This window comes from Musa acuminata, chromosome BXJ2-4 (assembly GCF_036884655.1).
Source record: "Musa acuminata AAA Group cultivar baxijiao chromosome BXJ2-4, Cavendish_Baxijiao_AAA, whole genome shotgun sequence".
NCBI lineage: Eukaryota > Viridiplantae > Streptophyta > Magnoliopsida > Zingiberales > Musaceae > Musa > Musa acuminata.
In genome coordinates, this window is record NC_088341.1 from 33,952,501 (window position 1) to 33,974,609 (window position 22,109).

General features: G+C 37.4%; 4 protein-coding genes and 1 long non-coding RNA gene across 14 annotated transcripts in view; 2 read left to right on the forward strand and 3 right to left on the reverse strand.

Annotated features, from left to right (window-relative positions):
- LOC135610445 (electron transfer flavoprotein-ubiquinone oxidoreductase, mitochondrial-like) overlaps positions 1-2,049 on the reverse strand; it is a 22,730-nt gene extending 20,681 nt beyond the window's left edge. The window contains exon 1 of the mRNA XM_065104957.1: positions 1,491-2,049. Coding sequence (XP_064961029.1) covers positions 1,491-1,911 — 421 coding nt within the window. The 5' untranslated portion in view covers positions 1,912-2,049. The remainder of the gene's footprint in view (positions 1-1,490) is intronic.
- Positions 2,050-3,225: 1,176 nt separating this feature from the next.
- LOC135610447 (uncharacterized) lies at positions 3,226-5,417 on the reverse strand. Its single transcript, XR_010486121.1, has 2 exons — positions 4,911-5,417; positions 3,226-3,979 (listed from the first exon to the last, which is right to left on the reverse strand). It is a non-coding gene; the product is annotated as an uncharacterized LOC135610447 (long non-coding RNA).
- Positions 5,418-5,421: 4 nt separating this feature from the next.
- Positions 5,422-8,711, forward strand: LOC135610446 (probable aquaporin NIP5-1). Its single transcript, XM_065104958.1, has 4 exons — positions 5,422-6,133; positions 7,642-8,061; positions 8,143-8,204; positions 8,285-8,711. Exons 1-4 carry the CDS (start codon positions 5,921-5,923, stop codon positions 8,478-8,480), a joined length of 891 nt encoding a protein of 296 aa, XP_064961030.1. The 5' UTR covers positions 5,422-5,920; the 3' UTR covers positions 8,481-8,711.
- Positions 8,712-9,210: 499 nt separating this feature from the next.
- LOC103975784 (mediator of RNA polymerase II transcription subunit 19a) lies at positions 9,211-14,743 on the forward strand. 10 transcript variants are annotated; one of them, XR_010486128.1, is made up of 9 exons: positions 9,211-9,570; positions 9,668-9,756; positions 11,141-11,205; positions 11,620-11,637; positions 11,758-11,909; positions 11,992-12,219; positions 12,322-12,393; positions 12,512-12,667; positions 13,068-13,536. XR_010486128.1 is itself a non-coding variant. In XM_065104959.1 (6 exons), exons 2-6 carry the CDS (start codon positions 11,175-11,177, stop codon positions 12,560-12,562), a joined length of 672 nt encoding a protein of 223 aa, XP_064961031.1. In that variant the 5' UTR covers positions 9,229-9,570; positions 11,141-11,174; the 3' UTR covers positions 12,563-13,536. The 10 variants fall into 10 exon arrangements, 1 of the variants encoding a protein (XP_064961031.1); XR_010486126.1 differs by having other exon boundaries at positions 9,213-9,570; positions 11,749-11,909; XR_010486127.1 differs by lacking the exon at positions 9,668-9,756 and having other exon boundaries at positions 9,214-9,570.
- Positions 14,744-16,273: 1,530 nt separating this feature from the next.
- On the reverse strand, positions 16,274-21,865 carry LOC103977696 (probable serine protease EDA2). Its single transcript, XM_009393282.3, has 13 exons — positions 21,544-21,865; positions 21,242-21,367; positions 20,694-20,849; positions 19,935-20,117; positions 19,316-19,432; positions 18,935-18,988; positions 18,793-18,864; positions 18,260-18,365; positions 18,008-18,104; positions 17,398-17,492; positions 16,767-16,841; positions 16,613-16,696; positions 16,274-16,449 (listed from the first exon to the last, which is right to left on the reverse strand). The coding sequence occupies exons 1-13, from the start codon at positions 21,751-21,753 to the stop codon at positions 16,346-16,348; spliced, it is 1,479 nt and encodes a 492-aa protein (XP_009391557.3). The 5' UTR covers positions 21,754-21,865; the 3' UTR covers positions 16,274-16,345.
- Positions 21,866-22,109: the final 244 nt, after the last annotated feature.

Genomic DNA, 22,109 nt, shown 5'->3' on the forward strand with positions numbered 1-22,109 from the left:
AACATTTTGAATATCCCAAAATGATCACCCCAGCAACATAACTGTTTCCTAATAATTCTGACAGAAATTATGTGATTACAGGAAATGTGAGTTTTCTCTGTTTCATATACAAGACAAAGCCAGGATAACCTGTTTTTCTATTGGGGTTCCTTCTGTAGGTCCATTTGGTATGTGTAACCTCATCTTAATTCGCTTCTTCCACCCAACTACTCTTTTTGCTCATGTTTTTGAATCTTGTCTTTCTCCATCTGTGTGTTTGTATGTGCTTTTTTTTTTCCTGGAGGGACAGCAGATGAAGGCCACTTTAATTGGTATAAGGGCAGACCAATCCTAAAACGGATTTTAGTAGAATTAGAGCTGGCAAAACATCAAACAACATACTGGAACATGCATACTTCCAGTTACTGCCAACTAGAACTGGATGTATCAACTCACTAAATTACAATTTTCAGTGAAACCAAAGTTTCAGCTCTTCCCCAAAAGGATTTGACATTCCCATGTTTTAAGTGTGTGCCAGCAGAACAACAAAATACACAAAAACTAAAATGCAAACAAAAAAGATACTAAAAGTACATCTCGGTTGATCCTCCTCCAGTCTATTCTCTCTTTGGGCATTCCATCCCACCAGCAAAACAACACAAGGCTATCAGGTGGTGGTATCCACTGAAAACTAGAAATGTAGGATACATGTACAGCCCTCATTTAGGTCTTTAGAATTATTTTTCAAACCAAATAGATCCAATTTGTGTATCTAATATGCTGATTGGAACTGTTAGAATGGATCAATTATTTGGTCTCAAGAGCCCAATTTCAAGTAATTTTTTCCTTGACCAACTTCTGTAGTAAAGAAAATAAAAAGGATTAGAAACTAGATTTATCTAAAAAACAATTCTAAGATTAGCATCTATGCGGACAACGTGATAAATACTTGTGAACTCTCTGTAGTGGCTCATTCCTAGTTTAGACGGCTATCCAGGATGAATTTTAATTATATTGAACTGCTAATATCCAGAAATTTTGAAATTTTGGTTTCTATAAATTTTGAGTGACTCAATACTAGACCTAAAGACTAAAAAGACTTTAATTAAAACTATAAATAAAGATTTAAAAATTGTCAACTTAACTATATATGATTTCTTTTATATATCTCAAGGCGACAAAAGATACATGCAGCCGACTCCCGGATAGTTGGATTTTACAGCTTTATTGTTGTTATTGTTGTTGTGTAATCCTAGATCGGATCATGCCCTCCATATTCAACAAACTTTTCATAGTAAGTATTAACATCAGAATTTGAAATTCTCCCTTAACCAGTCTATGTTTCTATCTGTTTCTTACATTCTGATTCAAATTATCATAAGCTATGAAAATGCATCAAGGATTCATGCACGCTCAGGAAAAAAAAGATGGAACCAAACAAACATAGCAAGAAAGTGCCTCATCCATTTGCTAATCTACTAAAGAAAAGAACGCCATAATTAAAACCTCACCGACTTCCGGACCCTTCTCCAAGACGCAAACGGAAAGATCGGCGTTCCTCTCCAGGCACATCTGCTTCAACCGTATCGCGGCCGACAACCCGGCTGGTCCCGCCCCCACGATGACCACATCGTACTCGAGATTCTCCCGGTCGCCCGACCCGCCGCATAGACCCCTGGTTCGGCTGACCACGCGGCGGCGCAGCCCTGGCGACCAGTCCGGGAAGCAGATCGAAGGCGCAAAACTCGCGCGACTCGGAGGATCTCTGAAGGAAGAGAACCGGTTCGACGGAATCGGGAGCCGCGATTCGGGTCCGGGGGATGGCGAGACGGATGAGATGATCGGGGTTTCGGCGCGGAAGGGGGAGAAGGAGGGAGACCGAAGGGGGCGGCGGGATTTGGAGGTGACGGCGGAGAGCGCTGATCTGTACATGGCGGAGGTACGGGGTCGCCGCCGGAGGAGTTGCTCGGTTACGATGTATTGAAATGGATGAAGCCCCCCACGTTGCCAAAACGAACTAAACTCAGAATGATGTGTTCAATAACTAAATCAACCCGCATCTGTCGAGTCTTATCTCTATCCGTTTTATGTTACACTTGTAGTATAACAAAGGAATAAAAGCGATGGAGGCAAGTTGGTTCTCAAGACACATCTCTCTATCTCATAAGCGAGCCAAATCATCCGAACGTCTTATTACCTTAAGCATACAAGAAATCAATAGGGAGGGGAACCTCACGATTGAATCTTGCTCGCACAATCAAAATCAAATAGTTATTTTACAATTTTATAAAAAATTATAATACATATTATTAAATATATTTATAAATTATTATTATTATTATTATTATTATTATTATTATTTATTGTTTTACAAAATTCTAATTTTAGAATATGCCTTCACCACATAATTACAAGTGTTAATTTCGTGAGGTTCCCCTCCCTATTGATGTCATAATGTTCCTAAAATTATCACAAAATATTATATATGTATGTATGTAACTATGTATAATATGTTTTTTCTGTTTACTATATGGAAAAAAATCTTAAATTTGATTGAATGTATGATATAATTGAATATATTAAGTACATATTGATATATAAGACTCAACCTTTCTTGGATCGACTAAATTATTCACAGAGGCTTTTGTGTGTGTGTGTGTGTGTGTGAGAGTGAGAGAGAGAGAGAGAGTGAGAAAGAAATCTTGACCAATTCATCATCACAATAGCATGTTACTTAGATGTGATGTAATTATTTTGAAGTAGAGAAACATTGCATACATCTAATGCATCAATATCTAATTCAGCAAATATTGGTGTGACAAGCAAGCAATTACATTGACCTGAATATTTGGAGTCTCATGAAGATGACAAGAATATAAGTTATTTTTTACCCATCCGAAATAAACATATTTATTTAATCAATTAATTGGTGCTACATCGATGTAAATGCATCAGTGATAGAAAGATCCACCCATCTTGATAGGCCTGTTTTTGGATCTTTTTTGGCGTGCCAAATCGATTGGGCCATGCAACATAAAATCTGGTCATCATAGAACTTCCCATATTATATGTGAACAACACATACTTCTTGAGTTAATCATCAGTTATTCTATCGAATCAGATCGTATCAATCTAAATATGATTTTTTTTTTTTTGGTTGAAATTTTTTATCATTTGGATGCCACCAGAGACTCATTTATATCTTACACTAGGAATCTGAGTTATGATTTGAGTGGACCAATTCAGTGGGCAGCCATCTCACATTTTAAATTCAGATTGTTGTCCCCCATAGTTGACTTGTACAAGATGAACAAGAACAAAGGGAAGGCAACAAGCAGACGCCTATCATGCTTTTTCCTTTAGCTGTTTGTGATCTTCTTCCTATTTAGCTCTGCCCTTTCTTTGTCATGGAGTCTTCAGACAGTGCCTTGCTTCACCCTTCATCTGTGTTGGTGCCTTGCCTTGACGTTTAGTCTTCGGTAGTCTTCTTTATCACCATGGATAGACAGTATGGTGGTGAGCATCATCGATGAGGTGGCTTTTGGAGAGTTCAACTCAATAAAGGGATTGGCCAGTGGTGAGACAGAATGGGTGTCAGTGGCTGTCATTACACAATGTGCAGCTCCATCATCATTCAAGCAACCAGAAAAAGGGACACCACCACAAGAACTTGCTTTTGGGTTGAATGGAGGAGAGGCATCAGGTGAGTTCGGGCAGAACAATGATTTGTGGCTCTTCCTCACCGTTCCTTTTGCTGTCATGGGGTCGGTGCCTTGGTAATCTAACATGGCTTACTTCTGCTAGCTCCAGACAGGGAAGAGTTCACTGATTGTGTAGTGGAAGAACAGTTCTCCAACTGAGGCAGCTGCAGGAGAGTGCGGTTGAACAAACACCAACAAGTAAAGCTTCAGAAAAGAAAATGATGGACCATCTGTCCTCTCAGTGATAAATGATATGGTGGATCTCAACGACAATTATATCAGTCCTACTTGATTCAAACCTGCATATGCAAAAAAAAAAAAAGTCTGAAGTGATTAACTAAAGATTCAAACACTCTGCTCGGTGATCGAGGGATGTTCGGATGCTTGTTCTATAAATATCAAAGTTTGATGAATTAACTGAAGACTCAAACACTCGAGCAAATTTTTTAGTAACGAAATTGATTACCGACGGTCAAAGCAACTTTTTCTAAAGTATTCCAGTAAACAAGGTGGCAATCATCCAATTAGTGACTCCAAGGCTCGGCTTTTGACACCAAGATCATGGTAAGCAAAGAATAAGTGCTCACCACAATGTGGTCACTTACAGCTACACATGATTTCTCTGTGCTAATTGAATATTAGTTCTTTAGCACACCATTAGGTTCTAAAAAGGACATTCAAAAGCTAAATCTCATGGTTGAGAAGAGAAGGAATCAGAAACTGGTCAATTAAACAAACACCTTGCGTACGAGCAGATGCTTGCTCCATTTTCAAGTGCAAGCACAGTAAAATTACACAGGAAGCCGAACAAACAAAACAGTATAATTATAGAGATTAATCTACAAACTGTGAAGAGCATAGAGAATTCTAACATCAATAATTCAAGAAGGAACCAGAAACTGGTCAATTAAACAAACACCTTGCGTACGAGCAGATGTTTGCTCCATTTTCAAGTGCAAGCACAGCAAAATTACACAGGAGGCAGAACAAACAAAACGATATAATTATAGAGATTAATCTACAAACTGTGAAGAACATAGAGAATTCAAACATCAATAATTCAAGAAGGAACCAGAAACTGGTCAATTAAACAAACACCTTGCGTACGAACAGATGTTTGCTCCATTTTCAAGTGCAAACACAGCAAAATTACACAGGAGGCAGAACGAACAAAACGATATAATTATAGAGATTAATCTACAAACTGTGAAGGACAGAGAGAATACTTACATCAATAATTCAAGGAGGAATAACCGAGAGGAATGAACGAGTGAAGAATATGGAAAAGCCTGGAAGATGCCGTCAAGGTTGCTTGCTTGCCCACCATTCTTTTAGGTAGGCTTCGACCACATCACATGATGTGAGCGAGCATGGGAATAGATGGTGAACCTAAAGGAGAGAGGATTCATACGCCCACTAGCTAGCACACAAAATAATACATTCGGATCGATACATGTGATCGGTGATGCCTTCTAATATATCTAATCATCACAATGATGAACATAATTAACCTTCCTTCTCATGAGATAGAAATATTAATGAAAGATTGAAGGTGGATCACAACTTTAACAAATAATAATAATGATAATTAATGCAGTTTAGATTCGCAATGACAAATATCTCTTTATCATACAATTATTTGAAGCTGTCACAGTGATGTGAGCTGTCACTGTGAGGCATTGACCTTCCCTTCACTCGTCCCAATATATACACCCACTTGTTCTTCCATGTCCTCCACTTCTGTGCTTCTCTTTCCCCCACCACTCCGTCTCTCCTCCCCTGCAGTCGGAAGTGTTCTTCCTTCCTTCCTTCACCATCACCTTCAGGAAGCTCTTAATGCAGCTTTTCTTTGCAGGCATAAGTGCTTCTGAGTCTTCCACCTGTAGATCTTAGTAGCTTTGTAGGCATAAGTTCAGCTGGCTTGCTTTCTTCTCATCATTCCTTAGCGAGACGTTTATAAAAGCTTTCAGATCATGTAAGATTTGTTTCTTTCAGTGCAGAATTCAAGCCCCAAAAAAAACACAAAAAAATAGTCGTAGTAGTAATAGTAGGGTTTCATCTTATGATATCTGAGTGAAACTGCATCTGCTGTATCAAATCCTGGCTAGAATTCCTCCATTCTCATAGCAAAAGCTTTATAAAAGCAATCAGATCATGTAACTTCGTCCCTTCTTAATTACTCTTCCCTCCAAAAAATAAAAAAAAAGACCAAAAATACACTGAAACCGAAGCCTTTGGCAATGCCGGAGCCGGAGACGCCGAACGTGTCAGCCCCGGCGACGCCGGGCACGCCGGGCGCGCCGCTCTTCAACTCGCTCCGAGTTGACTCGCTGTCTTACGACCGGAAGTCGATGCCGAGGTGCAACAGGTGCCTCCCGTTGGAGTCGTGGGCCTCCTCCCCCCACACGTGCTTCATCGAGCTCCCCAAGCCCGACGTCTCCCTCACCCGCAAGGTACGCCGCCCAGCAACACTCCTCTCGTTCGCGCATGTCTTCCCTCGTCATCATCATCATCATTGCTTCTTAAAAGACACCATATCTTACTGCTATAGATCAAGCATGACAGGGTTTAATTTATCTGAATTTTCAGTCACCAACTTCACTATTTTATTGCAGGTTTGGTTGAGAGTTCATATTTCTCAACTTACCATCTCTTCTTAGAGATTGACAATTTATTATTTCTCATGTCATCAAAGAAAAAAAATATATGAGTTTGTGAAAGCTCAAATCATGCATAAGTTTAAGGATTATAATAAAGTCTTTTTTAGATCATGAAATTCTATTTCTTTTCTCTCTCATTTTTTTATTATTTTTGCACCTTTATGTTGAGATTCCTCATCTGTTGATTTTTATTAGACTGGTCCTGATGGACTCAAGAAAATAAGAATAAATTCAAGAATCCATGCACTCTTCTTTACTTTCTTGAATTCATCTCTTTCCAAGAACAGATGGAAGATGCTGCATGGCTTTTCATTTCCCTTTCTTTTCCTCATCATAAGTGTGAGAGGAATCTACCGGAGACGCACAGCACACGGCCGTCAGTGACAGCACCGGGCACGAGTCCCATCACCCATCTTGCCTTGCATCGCGGCAGCATCTTAACCTCTTCTCTCTTTTGTCCTCAACTCCTGCTTCTGCCACCGTCCCCATTATTGACCACAACAAGAAGCACGCATGCATAGGGATTATACATCTTCGAGTAGGGTACGTTCCTGCCTGCCTCATCCCTAGAAGAAAAAGACAACTCGCAGGGAATCTCCTTTCTCACAAATATGATTAGCTTCAAATTCAAGAAAATACTGTAATCCCTGGTAACATTCGAGAACTACATTTAAATCTGTGAAGGTTTTCCTTCCTCACAAGTATGGCTGTTCCTTCCGTAAGATGTTAAATCACTGCGAATTATATCTATCATACCGTCACACACACACACACACAAAGAAGAAAATCCATGGTGGCATGACCCAATACTAACCCTAATTCTATTGAGTAATAGAAGTAGACATGGCTTAATGAATCCATCCATCTTCATGTCCCCAGCAATCTCTTAGTGTGGGTCAAATATTTTCACTGATAGAGAAATATGCTTCTTTCTTTCAAAATGCGTTCCTTGGGTTGATGGTGATAACATGCAAGAATCTGACGTTTTATCAGCGTCGATTATGACACTGCTTTGTCTTTATCGATTGATGAAGATAAAAGTCATCACGTCAACTGTAACGTCAATTCAGTCACTTTTAGTTTGTCTTTTAGTGTGTTTGACACGCCAAAATATTTGGTTGATAGTCTTAATGTTAGAAGTTTCTATTTACTTAAACAACGTATGAACTTATAAGACATCATAGTTAAAGCATAATATGTAATTAAAATTTTATTTCAAAGAGGCACTATTTTTTTACATATATATATATATATATATTAAAAATAAAAATTATTTGTTATAGTTGTTGATGACGTGACAGCTGGGAGCAGAATTTGTGGGGACGTTCATCCTCATATTTGGCGCCACGGCGGCACCGATCGTGAACCAGAAGTACAACGGCGCCGAGACCCTCATCGGCAACGCCGCCTGCGCCGGCCTGGCGGTCATGATCGTCATCCTGTCCACAGGCCACATCTCCGGCGCCCACCTCAACCCGTCCCTCACCATCGCCTTCGCGATGCTGCGCCACTTCCCCTGGGCCCACGTCCCCGCCTACATCCTCGCCCAGGTCTCCGCCTCCATCTGCGCCTCCTTCGCCCTCAAGGCCGTCTTCCACCCCTTCCTCTCCGGCGGCGTCACCGTGCCCTCCGTCAGCTCCCCCCAGGCCTTCTTCATCGAGTTCCTCATCACCTTCAACCTCCTCTTCGTCGTCACCGCCGTCGCCACCGACACTCGTGCCGTAATTTCCTCACCGTTGCCCTCTCCCCCTTCGTTCACCTCCGCCTCTTAATTTCCTACGCAATGCTGCTTCTTCACACAGGTGGGGGAATTGGCAGGAATCGCGGTGGGGGCCACGGTCATGCTCAACATTCTGGTGGCCGGGTTAGTAGCACCCAACCGACGCGAGTCTCTATTAATTGTTACACGTGGCAATATTCTGACGGTCGACATGTTGGGATCAGGCCATCGAGCGGGGGATCGATGAACCCGGTTCGGACGCTTGGGCCGGCGGTAGCGGCCGGCAATTACGAGCGGATATGGATATATCTGGTGGCGCCGACGGCCGGGGCAGTCACGGGAGCCGCCGTTTACACGGCCGTCAAGCTCAAGGAGGAGGACGGCGAGATGCCACGGCAAGTTAGGAGCTTCCGCCGTTAAATGTTGGCACTCGCAGACCTGCGATAATAAATATTATTAAGGTATGAAGTAATCTGTCTTTGCTTGATGTATGCTTAAGTGGACGTGACATGAAGTCCACGAATACTGTGTGTTGGTGTGTCCTTAAGACTTCGTGTGGCTGTGAGGAGTGCTTGGAATAAAGTGGGCAGTATATGCGCCCTGTAATAATTGTCGTGTTTGAACTTCTAAGTTAGTATTTGTATTTTGGCATCTCGGTAGTGTTTCCTTCTTGCATTGTGGGTCTTCATTAGTTGAATTCACAGTTTATGTATTGTATTATCTTCTACAGAAGGATGAGATGTTCATCTAAGCCTGTCCATTAACGAGTACAAATATAAATATGTTGTTTGTATACCTACTGTGACTTTTGGATTCACAGTACAAATATAAATATGTTCATCTAAGCCTCACCATCACTGTTCTCACTCGTCGCATAGGATCCAATTATGAAGGTGCAAGTGGACGATGTTGTGAGTGTAAAGGTGGGGACGAGTTCATGAAGGCAAGGTTAGGGTTGGGAAAGGCAAGGGATTGGTGACGGTGCTAATAACAGACAATAGTGTAAGAATTTTTCTAAGCTTTTATCGACAGCTTTATCCGAGAATTCATATATATATATATATATATATATATATATATATTATTAATGGGTATTGAGGAATCCAATTCATCGTGTGAGAGGAGGATACATTTTTCCCACTTAATCTAATAGAAACCATCCATTTAATAATTTTTATTATGATTACACTGAGTTCACTCCCGTTAATACTGCGACGCCAGATCGATCTCAACCCTAGTCTTTCTCCCTAACCCCCTCTCTGCTCCCCCACTCCCTCCCTCTTCTCCTTCGATATCGGACCTCCTCTTCTCATTCTTTTTTCTCCTTGATTCCACCGTCGTCATCGCCGCGGTTTCCGCTTTCTGCGTGCCCTCAGGTGGCCCCGGAGTCCGGCAACAAGGCATCCGGCTCCTCTCCCTCCTTCCATTTGACTTCCTGTGAACCCGCGTTTGCTCTTCATGGCGATCTAGAGGAGGACTGGTTCGAACTCACATAATAAAGTCAAAACAGGTCTTGTTTGCAACATCTAATTAAATTGCATTTCGATTTTGCAACAGACTGATTCGTGTTTACTGCTTCTCGTTGTTCTGTTCTCCCAAAGAAACAGCGTGCGTGGATACGGGATGTAGGTAAGCGAGGGAAGAATTTATTCTTCTGGGGCGTCCGCATCTACTTCTCATGCTTGACCTAGACGAGGTGATGAGTTCGGGGAAGGGATTTAGAACAAGCATATCATAAGAGGACTAATGATTATCTGTCGGTAGATGTTCAATATTATATTTACCCTCGTGATATCTAAAGATCAGTCGCCGAAAGTGGAGACTTGACTTTTTTTGGCTTGTAGACATTTCTCTCCCATTTCATTGATGTTGTTTAGTAACTTTTTTAGCAAACTAAAGTTATGATACTGTTATTGGACGGTCTCTAACAGTAAAAGTTGGAAGCTGAAATAAGAGAGGAAAGAGGATTCAAGGAAGGAGCAAGTATATGAAATGTCCTTGATGTGTCTAATTGCTGGAGTCCTCTGACATGTGACTATCTTGTATAAAGCTTATGCAGCCTTATTTAAGTTGTATGTCTTCATATGTGGATGATCTGATTGCTTGTTGTATGCATATGCATACAGACAAAGGAGGACTATATTGGGAAACTAATTGCCAATGGGACACTCATAGCAAGTATGTGGATAATGACATACGAGCAAAATGTTTCTTTTGCTTCATCAGGTGACTTTCCAGGACTAGACTTGGATAGACCAAAATACAACCTTATATGGCTCTACCCTGGATCTTCATCTTTGAACTTAGCATGGGTTAGAGAATTTGATTTCTTGTGGATCTTAAGGTTGGGATATGAAGAACTGGCTGAGTTGGTTGGTTATGATTGTTGGATCCGGATCTGTTGCAGTCAGCTCAAGATTGATTTATTAGGGATCAATTTTGGTTGTGACCACACTAAATCGACCTTGATCACTTTCTCTGTCTGAATCCTATAATTCAGAGAAATCAAGTTATTCAGAAGTGATTTAATCGATCCATTTGGATTAGGATTGGCGCTTTTCTTTTGGCCATGCTATCTAAAACTGAAACCAGTGTGGTCTCCAGTCCTCATGAGATTGGACAGCATCATTAATATGAAAATTGGTAGGCAAGTTAAAAGTTAAGGTAAGATTTTGGTACTTACCATGGAAGTTATTGTATAGTATGAGAGAACTTCAGATGTGGTTATTATTTCACCAGTGTATAGGTGCTGATTCTATCATGATTAACTATGTTGAAGTTAAACAGTGGAGATTTTTCTTTGAGAAGTTGTACTATCATCTGTGGTTCAGTGTTAGAATTATGTTACCAAACAACTTCATGCAAATAATAGTGTATTTGCACCTTTTAAATAATTCTGAAGTTTCTTAGATATGTGTTGCATAGATGCTCTTCTGATTTGTGACCTTGATATTTGTTCTGTGAAGCAACTTCTGGAAGATTATCCACGTCATACTAGATATGCTTTGCAAAATGATTCTTGGATTGTGGCCTCTTATTTTTATCTTTGTTCTGTTAATCATATTTTTTTTTTATTGCAGATGTTGAATTGTGGATATTGTAAGCTACGATAGAATGGATCCTGAGAGCAAGAAGTTTGGAAGAGGTAAATTTATTAAATGAAATTATTTGGATAGTTCATAGTTCAGAAATGTAATACAGTATGGTCCTCATATTTATTTATAAGGATGGGGAACGCCTAGTCCCTGCATTGTGGGAGTCTCATGCATTGGGTATTATTTAATTTTCATTAGTTCACCAACGTATATTATACCTTATTAGTCAGTATGTGTCAGTTCGATGAGATTCCACTAGTTTGTCTCCGGTATTAGTATTTTGAATAGGACCTTTTTAGGTAGTGACTATATTCCCCTTAACAATTGTAGAACGTTGACTTTGCAATTGGTGGTGTATGATGTCATTAATAATTGTTTCAACTTTCAAGCTCTTGTTAATTTCAATTCTTTTTTTAGCCTTTATCCTAAAAGGTTTCAATTGAGCTATTTGTTTGAACATGCAGGACCTAGGGAGCTTACAGGTGCTGCTGATTTGATTAACCGCTACAAGCTGTCAGCACACCATGATTTCTTTTGCAAAAGAATTCTTCCTTTGTCAATTTCAGACACACATTATCTCCACAATGTTGTAGGAGACACAGAAATCCGAAAGGGAGAAGGCATGGAGCTGGGTCAGCTCTTTCAGAGTGCTCCATACCTGAGAGAGACAACAGCTCAGATTCAACAATTCAACTTGGATATACTAGGGCAAGCATTTGAGCTGGGAGATACTGCCCCTATTGACTTGCCTTTGGTAAGAATCCTGTCATCTGAATGGGAGTTCATATTTTTGTTGTAATTTCCTACAAGAAGGATTCTTCTGTAATATTCTTCAGTCAGAAAAAGGAACACCAACCATTCCTGGGAAATCTAAAGGAGATTCTAAAGACAAGGGGAGGAAGCACAAAAAACACAAGGTCAAAGATAGAGAAAAGGACAAGGAGCATAAGAAGCACAAACGTCGACATAAAGATCGGAGTAAAGATAAAGACCGAGAGAAAAAGAAGGATAAAAGTGGACATCATGATTCTGGTGGTGATCATTCAAAGAAACATCATGAGAAGGTCCTTTTTCGTGCTTACCATGTTTTTTCAAACTATATGTATATTTAATTTTGTTAAGTCTTGTTCCTAATGTTCTTGGTTATTTAAATATTAATGTTTCAGAAGAGGAAACATGATGGTAATGAAGATTCAGTAGATAATCACAAACACAAGAAAAGTAAGGTAGTTGGCATGGTTAGACTCTTCCTTCTGCCATTTGAGTGATTCTTGTTTCTTCAACTTCATTACTTCTCTTATAATGATATTTCCTGTTTTTCTCCTCTCATTAAAGCAATCTTCTGAAATATCTCAGCATAAGAGTCTAAAGATTGAAGAAGTGGGAGGGATAAAGGTTTCAAGCTGATAGAAGTTGACTACTTGTTGTCTGTCTTCATTGTCTCACTATCAAGCATTCTGTTGGAGAAGATTAGTTCGAAGGATTTCTTATCTTGCACCAGAATTCTTTGAGGTAATCTGCTTCTTGTCGTCGTGATAACATGGCCAGACTACCCCTTTTTTATCAATTAATTCTTAAATTGTCTGATATAATTTGTTATGATGAACTGATCTGATTTCTGTGTCATGAATGTACTTTAGTCCGTAAATGGCTATATAAATTAGGCTTGCCACCATTGTTGTGGCATGTTGCTGGAATCATAGAATCATTATTTTTAGTCTTTTTGGTATCATTGAATATGTCTGTACTCTTTGCCATTTAGGCTTAAACCTACCACTCTTTGTCTCTATGTTCTGAGTTAAAAGTTCAAAAAAGAAAATAAAAAGCTGAAATTATGCGATCATACGCATACATATTAATCAACTAGTTGAAATAGCCCTCTAGAAACTGCCACTAATCATTTTGTGGTCAGGAACTCCATCGTTCAAGGATTGCCATTCTGTGTGATACCATTTTGGCACGGGCAGAAAAAAAAAGGTCTACTCATATGTCTGCACCTCAATGTTACGTCAGCACCTTGGCATGGGTCAGCATTGTGCACACGAATTCTTTTCTGGCGTGGTGCGTTCCATTCTCACATTGGTCGGAACAACAAGCTTTGCCAGTGATCACACTTTAATATTTATATGAGTGTTTTTCTTAAAGTAACTTTGCATTTTGGTTTCTGGGTGAAGATGCAAGTTTTTGTATCATCGCTTTTTCATCTAACTTTCTTCTTAACTTGGTGCATCACCTGGCATGTTCTCTGTAGTTCATGAATTGTTCTGTGTTTTTTGTGATGGCTTGACACGTTTGTAATTTCATTGGATGCCAAGTCCAAATGTTACGATTGATAATTTTTCCAAACTACCAAAGGAGCAATGCTACATGCACAGGATTCAGATCTTGAACAAAACTGAGATAAACCTTTTTTTTTTGGCAGGTTATTAATTACCAGGAATGCTCCTGCAATTTTGTACTTGTGATCTAAGATGCACATGCAATCTGCATGTCACAACATTTATACTTTTAATGTCTTAAGTTATTTTTGTTGATACATCATAACTATATAAAGACAAATGAGATCCATAATCCATATTACATGTTCCAACCCTAGATTTTATTCAAGAAAAAATAATAACAATAAAGACACCAAATAACAAGACAAAGTTAATGAGTTAAGAGGTATTGGGTTCTCTATCACAATTGGCTTTTTCTAAACTAAATTTATAGTTCATGGCTCAGCAACTTTAAATATTTTATATGTTGGAGCTAGTGATTTAACCAAAATGTTTCTGTAGCAAGTCACAGCTCACAATAATGAACCAATTAGCTAGAATACCCACATGTTAAACCTCACTTGTACTGTAGCCTAAAATGTTTCACTTTTCAGTAGGTCAGCAGTAATCTTGGGATATTTTAGTCCCTTTATGAGGAAGATCATGATGTGATGTATATTCTACAAGTAAATGTGGTCTTTAAGGCATAGAATTCTCTTCCTTTAGTTGATTTTGTGGTTATTAAAAAATAGTTCTGAAGTTGAAAATAAAGGTAATTCTTGTATTATTGCAATTATTTGTCATAATTAGTTTGTTTGTACATGTACAGTGAATTCATTTCTTAATGGCAATCAATTTGTTATTATCTGGAGTGGTGGATCATTTTCTTTTAAAAATATTAGGTGTAACTTCAGTCTTCATCTGTAGGTGATGAGAAATTTACACTACGTATATTTGGTTTAATATGCATGAGAAAAGAACAATATCTGCTTGATGCAACAGGGAGCAGGGAGGTGTCGTAGTTTGAACCCGATGAAGATGATGATTGACGATATATTCACTTAACTTTTTTGTATCATGTGGATCTATATAGGCATGTTAACTTTTGTCTATGGCTGCTATTTCTTCATTAGTTTATCCTGGCATATATTATGTTATTGTTTTCTCCATTATACAGTGTTGTTGTTTTCTTCATTTTTTTTTCTGGCATATAAAGGGTTAATGATCCTGAATGCAGATCTAGTGAGCTAGATGTCAACATTTGGTATTATCTTAATTAGAACTATAGTTGTAAAGCAATCTCATTATGACAAAAATTCAGATTTCATTATATAGTTTTGTGAAAAACCACAAGACCTGGAGATGGATGAGGATGTGGTTTTGAATTGCTACACCATAATCAGAATTGGTCGTTAATAAACATCTGTTGATGAGCAGTAATATGTACATGGATTCTACTGGAGATTGCTCATGCCTAGTGTGTAAAAAGATGGTTGTTGTTTTCCGTTGCTTCTGCTCTCTGTTCCTGAATTTCTACACCATAAACACATTTGGTCGACGGTAATCTTCTCGTGATGAGCAATAAGATATACATCAATCTTACTGGAAGTTTCTCATCTGGTGTTATGTGCATTATGGGAAGAGATTTCTCTTCTAATTTACATGAACAGTAAATGACTTTTTTTTATATCTAAACGGTGATCTTTTGACAGATTAAGCTGACAAACAACTATCTAACAAATCTAGTTATCGTCTAATTACATTGGTAATGCAAGTTTACTGAGAATCAAATTAACAAGAAACAAGTTGTGAAGATCTCACGGCTATGCTCTTAATTTGGTGGAAAACATCAGATCAGGTGCTATTTTGTCTAACAATTCTGATCAGCGAACATTGCAACTTGCTGACTGGGACTGTTCCTGTCTTTTTTCCTATCACATACATGCATATGGTGTTAGGCCAAGTACTACTAAAAGAACTTTGCAAATTATGTCTATTGCTTCTCATTTTAACTATAGTAATTTCATATGTTGTTTTCTGTTCAGGTAAAGAGTTTGTATTTAGTTTTATACAATTTATTGCCCTCTTTGAATAACTTTACTGCTGATTGAACGGGGCCGGGAGAAGTGGAATGCTTTTATCAATGGATATTGTAATTTGGAGGTTTGCTTGATAAGTGGAACAGTGAGCTTATGCTTTACGTTGATGCTTGTTTATATGGTTTAATGGAAGTAGCTGAGCAGGGTAAGATCTCTACTTGTGCATATGACTGGGAAGTTGATCCTCATCTTTTAGATTGTGATCAGAATAATGGCACAGGTTATTGAAAATGCCCTCTGCTGATTCACTGCAATAGGTGTGTCTGTCATAAGAGGTTTATTCTGGTTAGGATAGTTAAATAGGAGATCGAGATGTGAATGTTTCTCCCTTTGGAACACAGATTTGGCCATATAACTGTCAGGTGATTGTGCAGTGTGGACACAGTTTTCTACAATCTTCATGTGAACTGTATGGCTAATTTGGTAGGGTATACGGGCATCCCCAAATGGGAAATGGTTTATTGAGCTAAATAGAACTAAAAAGTGTGCCATAGAAAGATTAAATGTTGAGAATGGGTTTATTGTGAAGGAAGAGGCATTGTTGCATCCGCTGGATGCCATCTAGAGTCTTATATGTGATGTAAAATGTGTAATTATCTCATCAAAATTTGTTCTAGATTGGAAATGCTCTTCAGCTATCGAAGGTCAAGGATAGATCTAAATATAAGAAACGAGCTGAATGGGTGAATGAAAACATTAATCCTATTTGATTACTAATTCTTTTCTTTCCTTTTGGTGACATTTTGAGTGGTTGCAAGTACTCTTTTTTTTTTCCTTTCATTATGTTACAAAACGAAACATAAAAATGATAATGCAGAGGAAGTAATACTGTGTTATGAACTCATAGTGACTGAACATTGTGAAAGCCACAAGCCAATGTGGTCTGTGATGTGCTGTCTCACTTGTTGCACCGCTGTTGTGCACTGTTCCAGACCACCTGAACCAAAATTCCATTTATTAGATCATTTAATCCTAATCCATAGCTGGATGGATTTTCAAGTAAATAATTCATCGTAAATCACTAATTCAATGGCAAACTTTCTTTAGGTTTAATATTAAATCTCTTATTTATTCAATGAATTCAATCATAGAGTAAGTACCTTTAATTTTTGAAGCTGACTTAGGGCAACCAATGATATCGATGCCATGCGCGCAATTGTGACATTTGATCAAGTAGGAAGGCACTGAAACAATTCAAGAAAGCATTATTACATGTATTACTGGGAACCCATTTGAATGAAATGTTGGTCTTACAATCTTTGGTTGATGTTTGCTTGGATGCATGGCGCCAAGGATCTTGTGAGCCATTGGTAAAGATTATTTTTGAACCTATTCAAATAGAAGAAGACAATTAGTTCTCATATGATATAAATAACAATTTATGGACTCTTAAAATCAATGTTTGAGCTTTATTAGGTTTGTGATGGTTATCTTGTTGCAATCATTTAGGCTTGGTGTAAGAGTGAGTATACAAGGGTTTCTATGATTCCGTCTCTTAGGTCATAAAGAAGAAGAACTCCACCACCCTATGCTATCTAACTAAAAACACATTTACATTTCTTGATATTTTTCTTTTTATGTTAAAGAAAAGATTATATTGCTCAAGAAAATATTTCTTAAAATACAATAAATAAAACATTAAAAGGACATATGACATATCAAATGCACCAATCACATTCACCAATCTATCTTTATTTTCATAGCAATATATTCATCATTTTTAATTCTGGTTGAACATGGGTATCATGATGTTTGTTTACTTCTAATGCTTTCTGATCACCTATTTTGACCATACTTATATTGCTTAGGTTAGTGAATTGAGTTGCAATTTGGCTTATTTGTTCTAAAAATTCTATACAACTTTGAAGTCTGCCACAATTCATACCAGCAATATTTGTGCCTCCATAATAAATGTTGGTCATATTCAGGTTTGGGGAGATCCCTTCTCCAAACATATCCTTGCAAAGGTCCAGATGATACCTACAAGTCATCAACAAAATTTACTCAAATAAAATTCAATCACAAAAATGATAAATTTAGAGAATCAAACATTCCAGTCATTCTTGAAAACTTGAATACATTTTTTTTTTTTTGTTCAAATTTGAAGCATAATTTAGACCTGTTGATGTTTTTGAAACTTAGCTTATAGAGATAATGCCACCAATTTTTTCCTTTGATATGCCAATCTACCATATCCATCTATTTGACTCATCTCAAATGTCTCTTTGAAGCTTTTGCTTGCATCATTGCATAAACTTGTCCATAGGTCTTACATTGTGTTAGTTTATTTAATTTGTGCAATCTATACCAAATTCTTTCAAATTAATTTTACTTTTTTTTTTTGGTGTATCTACTTGTATGAATTCTTTTTAGTTATTTCAATATCTTGGCTATTGATCCTCTTAAATAAAATATGCAAGTTTTAATAGCAAATGACATTTCATAGATCAATCTATGTAAGTGTGATATCATAGTATAAGATCCAATGATAATACCTTAAATCAATCTTTGGCGAACGAATAGCATCAAATTTTGGTGCCACTTGGAAATTTCCAAATTCGGTACAAATTTGGAAAGACCATAATCGACCCGCTGCGATATCAAACATATTATTAACACATGAAATAATGAAAAAAAAAATGCATTTGAAAATTTTTCTTTAGAATAAAACATATCTAAAATAATTAATGTGCCTTTACTTGACTGAAAGAGGCTTCTCTAGTTATGATCTTAGCGCAACATATTACCGCTAATTTCACTGGGAGTCGTATTCCGAAAACGTTGTCGATCGTAAAGTTCGATCGATGAGTATCTCCTAAGATAATAATCCTTAACATAAGTAGCATATACTCTCTGCAGACACCAAATCCAAGTTAGCACCTTTCTTATAGCTATCATACACTTACTATATGAACAATTTATGAAAGTGAATCTCAAGCAATTTACAATGGAAATTGAATTTTGAAGTATGGCTAGAAGATTTAGAACTTCTGAAGATAATTATTCACATCAACACAGATATTTGAGTGAGGTTCTGAATATGTTTGTGTATATAATTTGATTCACTGTGATAAGACCTAATCATCAACAAACAAATGGGTCATTGGTGCAAATTCCACTCTCTTACAAAGACATCATCCACTTACTGAGTTCCAATCTAATCCTCTAACTATTATATCTTGAAGTTTTATATAGCTTCAATAATTTACATACACTTCCCTAAAATCTAAATAACATTCAAATAATCTTGATGTATTAAGAGAAGTAAATACAAATGTACCAATAAGTCCTTCCCATTTGTCTTGGCATCAACAAGAGGAGAACATAGATCATCAGGAAACCCATACTGAAACTGAGAGAATACAGAAGCATTAGTTATAGAAACATAGAAAATGATGGTCTTAGGAATATCATTTGCTTACAGCTGCAGCTGCAGCATCAGCTAGAAGATACAAGAAGTCGACATTGTTGCTAATCTGCAGCCAAAGAGCAAGATAGATTGTGTGTTAGATATGCTTAGATATATCATGATATCAATTACATAAGATCAAAAACTTCTCTACACAAGATCAAAAACTTCTCTCAAGATGGCCAACTTTGCATCAATCTTTCAAGAGAGAGAGAGAGAGAGAGAATGCAAAACTAGTCATTTCAAGGAAATGTTATGTTTGTACTTGTAGTAATCTATGCAAACATGAATTCTTTTGTGCCAGACTTCTCTTAGAAGTTAATTGACTGTATCGAAGACATATTGTCATTAATGGTTTCATAAATCACAAATCAAACATGATGATGAAGTGTACCTTAGCTGCACCAAACAAGTTCTTCACTTGTTGTCCTTCTTCCTCGAGTTTCCTATCCACAAGAGTAGTAATTTCTTGCAACACAGCTTTACATTCAGCACCAGCTGACTCTCCAACCTCCAAAAGTATAACCATTACGATTTTGGATGGTCATGAGATTACAGAATAATTTTAATACAAAAAGAACAAATGAACAATGCCTTCCAAACACTACATTCAATCTTTTTTTTTATTTAGTCCAAACAAATATAATGCTTGACTAATTCTTCATTGGGTTTAACTAATCTAATAATTTTCAAAGCTCTCAGTGGCCAAATTTGCTAAAGAAAAATAGAATACTTATTCCTTTCTAACCCTAACTAAAATCCCATTTCCCTTCTCCTTCACATAAGGGAAACCATCCAACTTGATCTCATACAGAAAGTGATGCCATAATTTCAGTGAGGATTGATAGAGAGAAGGAATTGGTCATCATCATCATCATCCAATTTTCAATAGTCCAAAGTATTGTTCAGACTGCACATTAAATTTCTAGCCTTGGGATTGTCTAAAGAGAGGATTATTTAGGTGATGTAAAGTAACTAAAGATATAACATGTATATATATTATGCTCATGCACCTGTTGGTCATATTCAATGAAGTTGTAGCTTGCAAGAATAGATGCAGAGCTTGCAAGACTCCCACAAGTTAGGTGAGGAAACTTCAAATGGAACCATGCACTAAGTGCTCCAGCATATGAGCTACCAATCACAAACCATGCACTCTCATATTCTGACATATTATATTTTCCATGCAAATGCTCCTGCAAAAAAAAAAAAAAAAAGTTGGAAAACCATAATGCTATGAACATTTGTTTGCATTCTATTATAAATAAAATGAAGAATAATTTTAATAGTTTTTCCACTCTAACATCTTACGTGATTCGGTTAATCATTCTACTATAACATTCTTAAAACTCATTACCTAAAGTCATAATTGTTCCTAATAAATTAGAATGAGTTCCTTAAATCATCACATAGAATAATGTTACTCCTTTGCACAATAGTAAGATTGCACTTTCAAGGCATGAAATAATATAGTGTTAAATTTACCACCCCATACCCCATATCTTATACAATGTCATATAAAACAATGATATCGTATTAGATAAAATAATATTTAATGGCTAATCGAGTCATATATACAGTTTATATTACATTTGTAATTGGGAAATGCCTAATTCTTCTTCTACAATAATTGTTGCTACAAAGAAGATAACATGAAGAACAATAAATTGAATACAACTTCCTGAAAACAAAGAAAGTTGAACTAAATATAAGAATGAAAAAGAGGGAACAAAAAATAGACTTTTCTGAATCTTAAAATGTAGAGTACATACTTGGTAATATTTGTGGAAAACAGCCAAGTCAAACAATGCCTGTTTGGAGGATAGAAACCTTAGGTTTTCTGTTGACAGTATTTTGAAAGGTGAACTCTTTCCATAGTACCTATGCTCAAGAGAAACCAAAGCTGCACCAAACTTCTTTGCTAGTACCTACAATATTGCAACAAAAAAAAAGAAGCAATATATTTTGTTTAACAAAGCAAATATATTTTGTTTGAGTAGTGTTAAGAAGCAATATATGTAGAACTTTAACAATGGATAGTTTAGGGCCATAGTTAACTTGGTCTCCTTGAAAACAAAGCATCTGCATCATTGGCTTTCCACTAATGGTGGAGTCAGGTATTAGAGAACAACTTTATTTTGTTTGCTTAGTTACAAGATAAAAGAATAGAAAGGAAATATTATTGGATACAGAACAAATTATTATCACCTTCATCACCTGCAAGATAGCTGATTGAGTAACATGAATCATCTATATTATATGAAGAAGCAATAGGAAAAGTGTTCTTGAGAATGTGAGTTGCAAGAAGCATTGCACTTACAGATACATAACTGTGGTAGATCCCATCTAGTTCTGATTCACCACCAATTATGAGAAATATTGGTCCATTTGGAGCTTGGTAGTAATCAAGAAATTCGTAAAATCGCTGCTTGAATATACTATGACACTGCATAATTCACACACACAAAAAATTAAATGGAGTTTTGAATTTGAAACAAAGATTACCAAAGGAGAACAACAAAAATGCAGTAATCAGCATTTGGCTTAGTAATATGTTAATGGGGTTTCTTCTTTGGCATTTTAACCTCAAAGGAGAGAAAGAAAGAGAGGAATCAAATCAACCGTGGGGGAGAAGTGATCGAGGGTTTGGTGGAACCAGTGCTCCTCTTGGGTGAGGTAGCCGCCCTTCTCCTGAAGCCTGCGGAGACCATACGACTCCGATGCAGAGGGGAAAGACAAGAGAAAGAGAAGGAGAGAGATGATGCCAAGAAGAGTCCTCATATGCATGCACAGAAAGAAGAGAGCAGAAGCAGCAAAAGAGTGGCCATGCATGAAGAGGGATGCATATCTTTGGAGTTACACAAGTGTCGAAGAGTTACAGGCTTCCATGGGTTACATGTCGCAGTAATCGGTAACCGGCATTCACTTCTTCCATGATGGTGTATGTTCTTGTAGGGTTTTTGCCTCTTCATCACCTTCTCATCTCTCCTAATATATATGCATTTAATGCACGGAGGAATACTGACTCTTAAATGGAGCATATGTCGGAGGAAATCAAGAAGCTTGATATCTTTCTTCCGAACTTAGATCCTCCTCTACACCCACCAATACACGTATTGTACCACCATAACCTTCAAGTGTTAGATATGGAACCTTAAGCATGGCAGGCACATATCAACCTTAAGAGG

What these genes read in the sequence shown, in the direction of transcription:
- LOC135610446 (XM_065104958.1), top strand. Translation starts at nt 5,921, where the DNA reads ATGCCGGAGCCGGAGACGCCGAACGTGTCAGCCCCGGCGACGCCGGGC. An exon ending in ACGTCTCCCTCACCCGCAAG is followed by an intron (nt 6,134 to 7,641) that starts GTACGCCGCCCA and finishes ATGACGTGACAG; the next exon opens with CTGGGAGCAGAATTTGTGGG. An exon ending in TCGCCACCGACACTCGTGCC is followed by an intron (nt 8,062 to 8,142) that starts GTAATTTCCTCA and finishes TTCTTCACACAG; the next exon opens with GTGGGGGAATTGGCAGGAAT.
- LOC103977696 (XM_009393282.3), bottom strand. Translation starts at nt 21,753, where the DNA reads ATGCATGGCCACTCTTTTGCTGCTTCTGCTCTCTTCTTTCTGTGCATG. An exon ending in TTTTCCACAAATATTACCAA is followed by an intron (nt 20,118 to 20,693) that starts GTATGTACTCTA and finishes TTTTTTTTGCAG; the next exon opens with GAGCATTTGCATGGAAAATA. An exon ending in TGGAGGCACAAATATTGCTG is followed by an intron (nt 16,842 to 17,397) that starts GTATGAATTGTG and finishes CTATTTGAATAG; the next exon opens with GTTCAAAAATAATCTTTACC.
- LOC103975784 (XM_065104959.1), top strand. Translation starts at nt 11,175, where the DNA reads ATGGATCCTGAGAGCAAGAAGTTTGGAAGAG. An exon ending in CCCCTATTGACTTGCCTTTG is followed by an intron (nt 11,910 to 11,991) that starts GTAAGAATCCTG and finishes AATATTCTTCAG; the next exon opens with TCAGAAAAAGGAACACCAAC. An exon ending in CAAAGAAACATCATGAGAAG is followed by an intron (nt 12,220 to 12,321) that starts GTCCTTTTTCGT and finishes TTAATGTTTCAG; the next exon opens with AAGAGGAAACATGATGGTAA.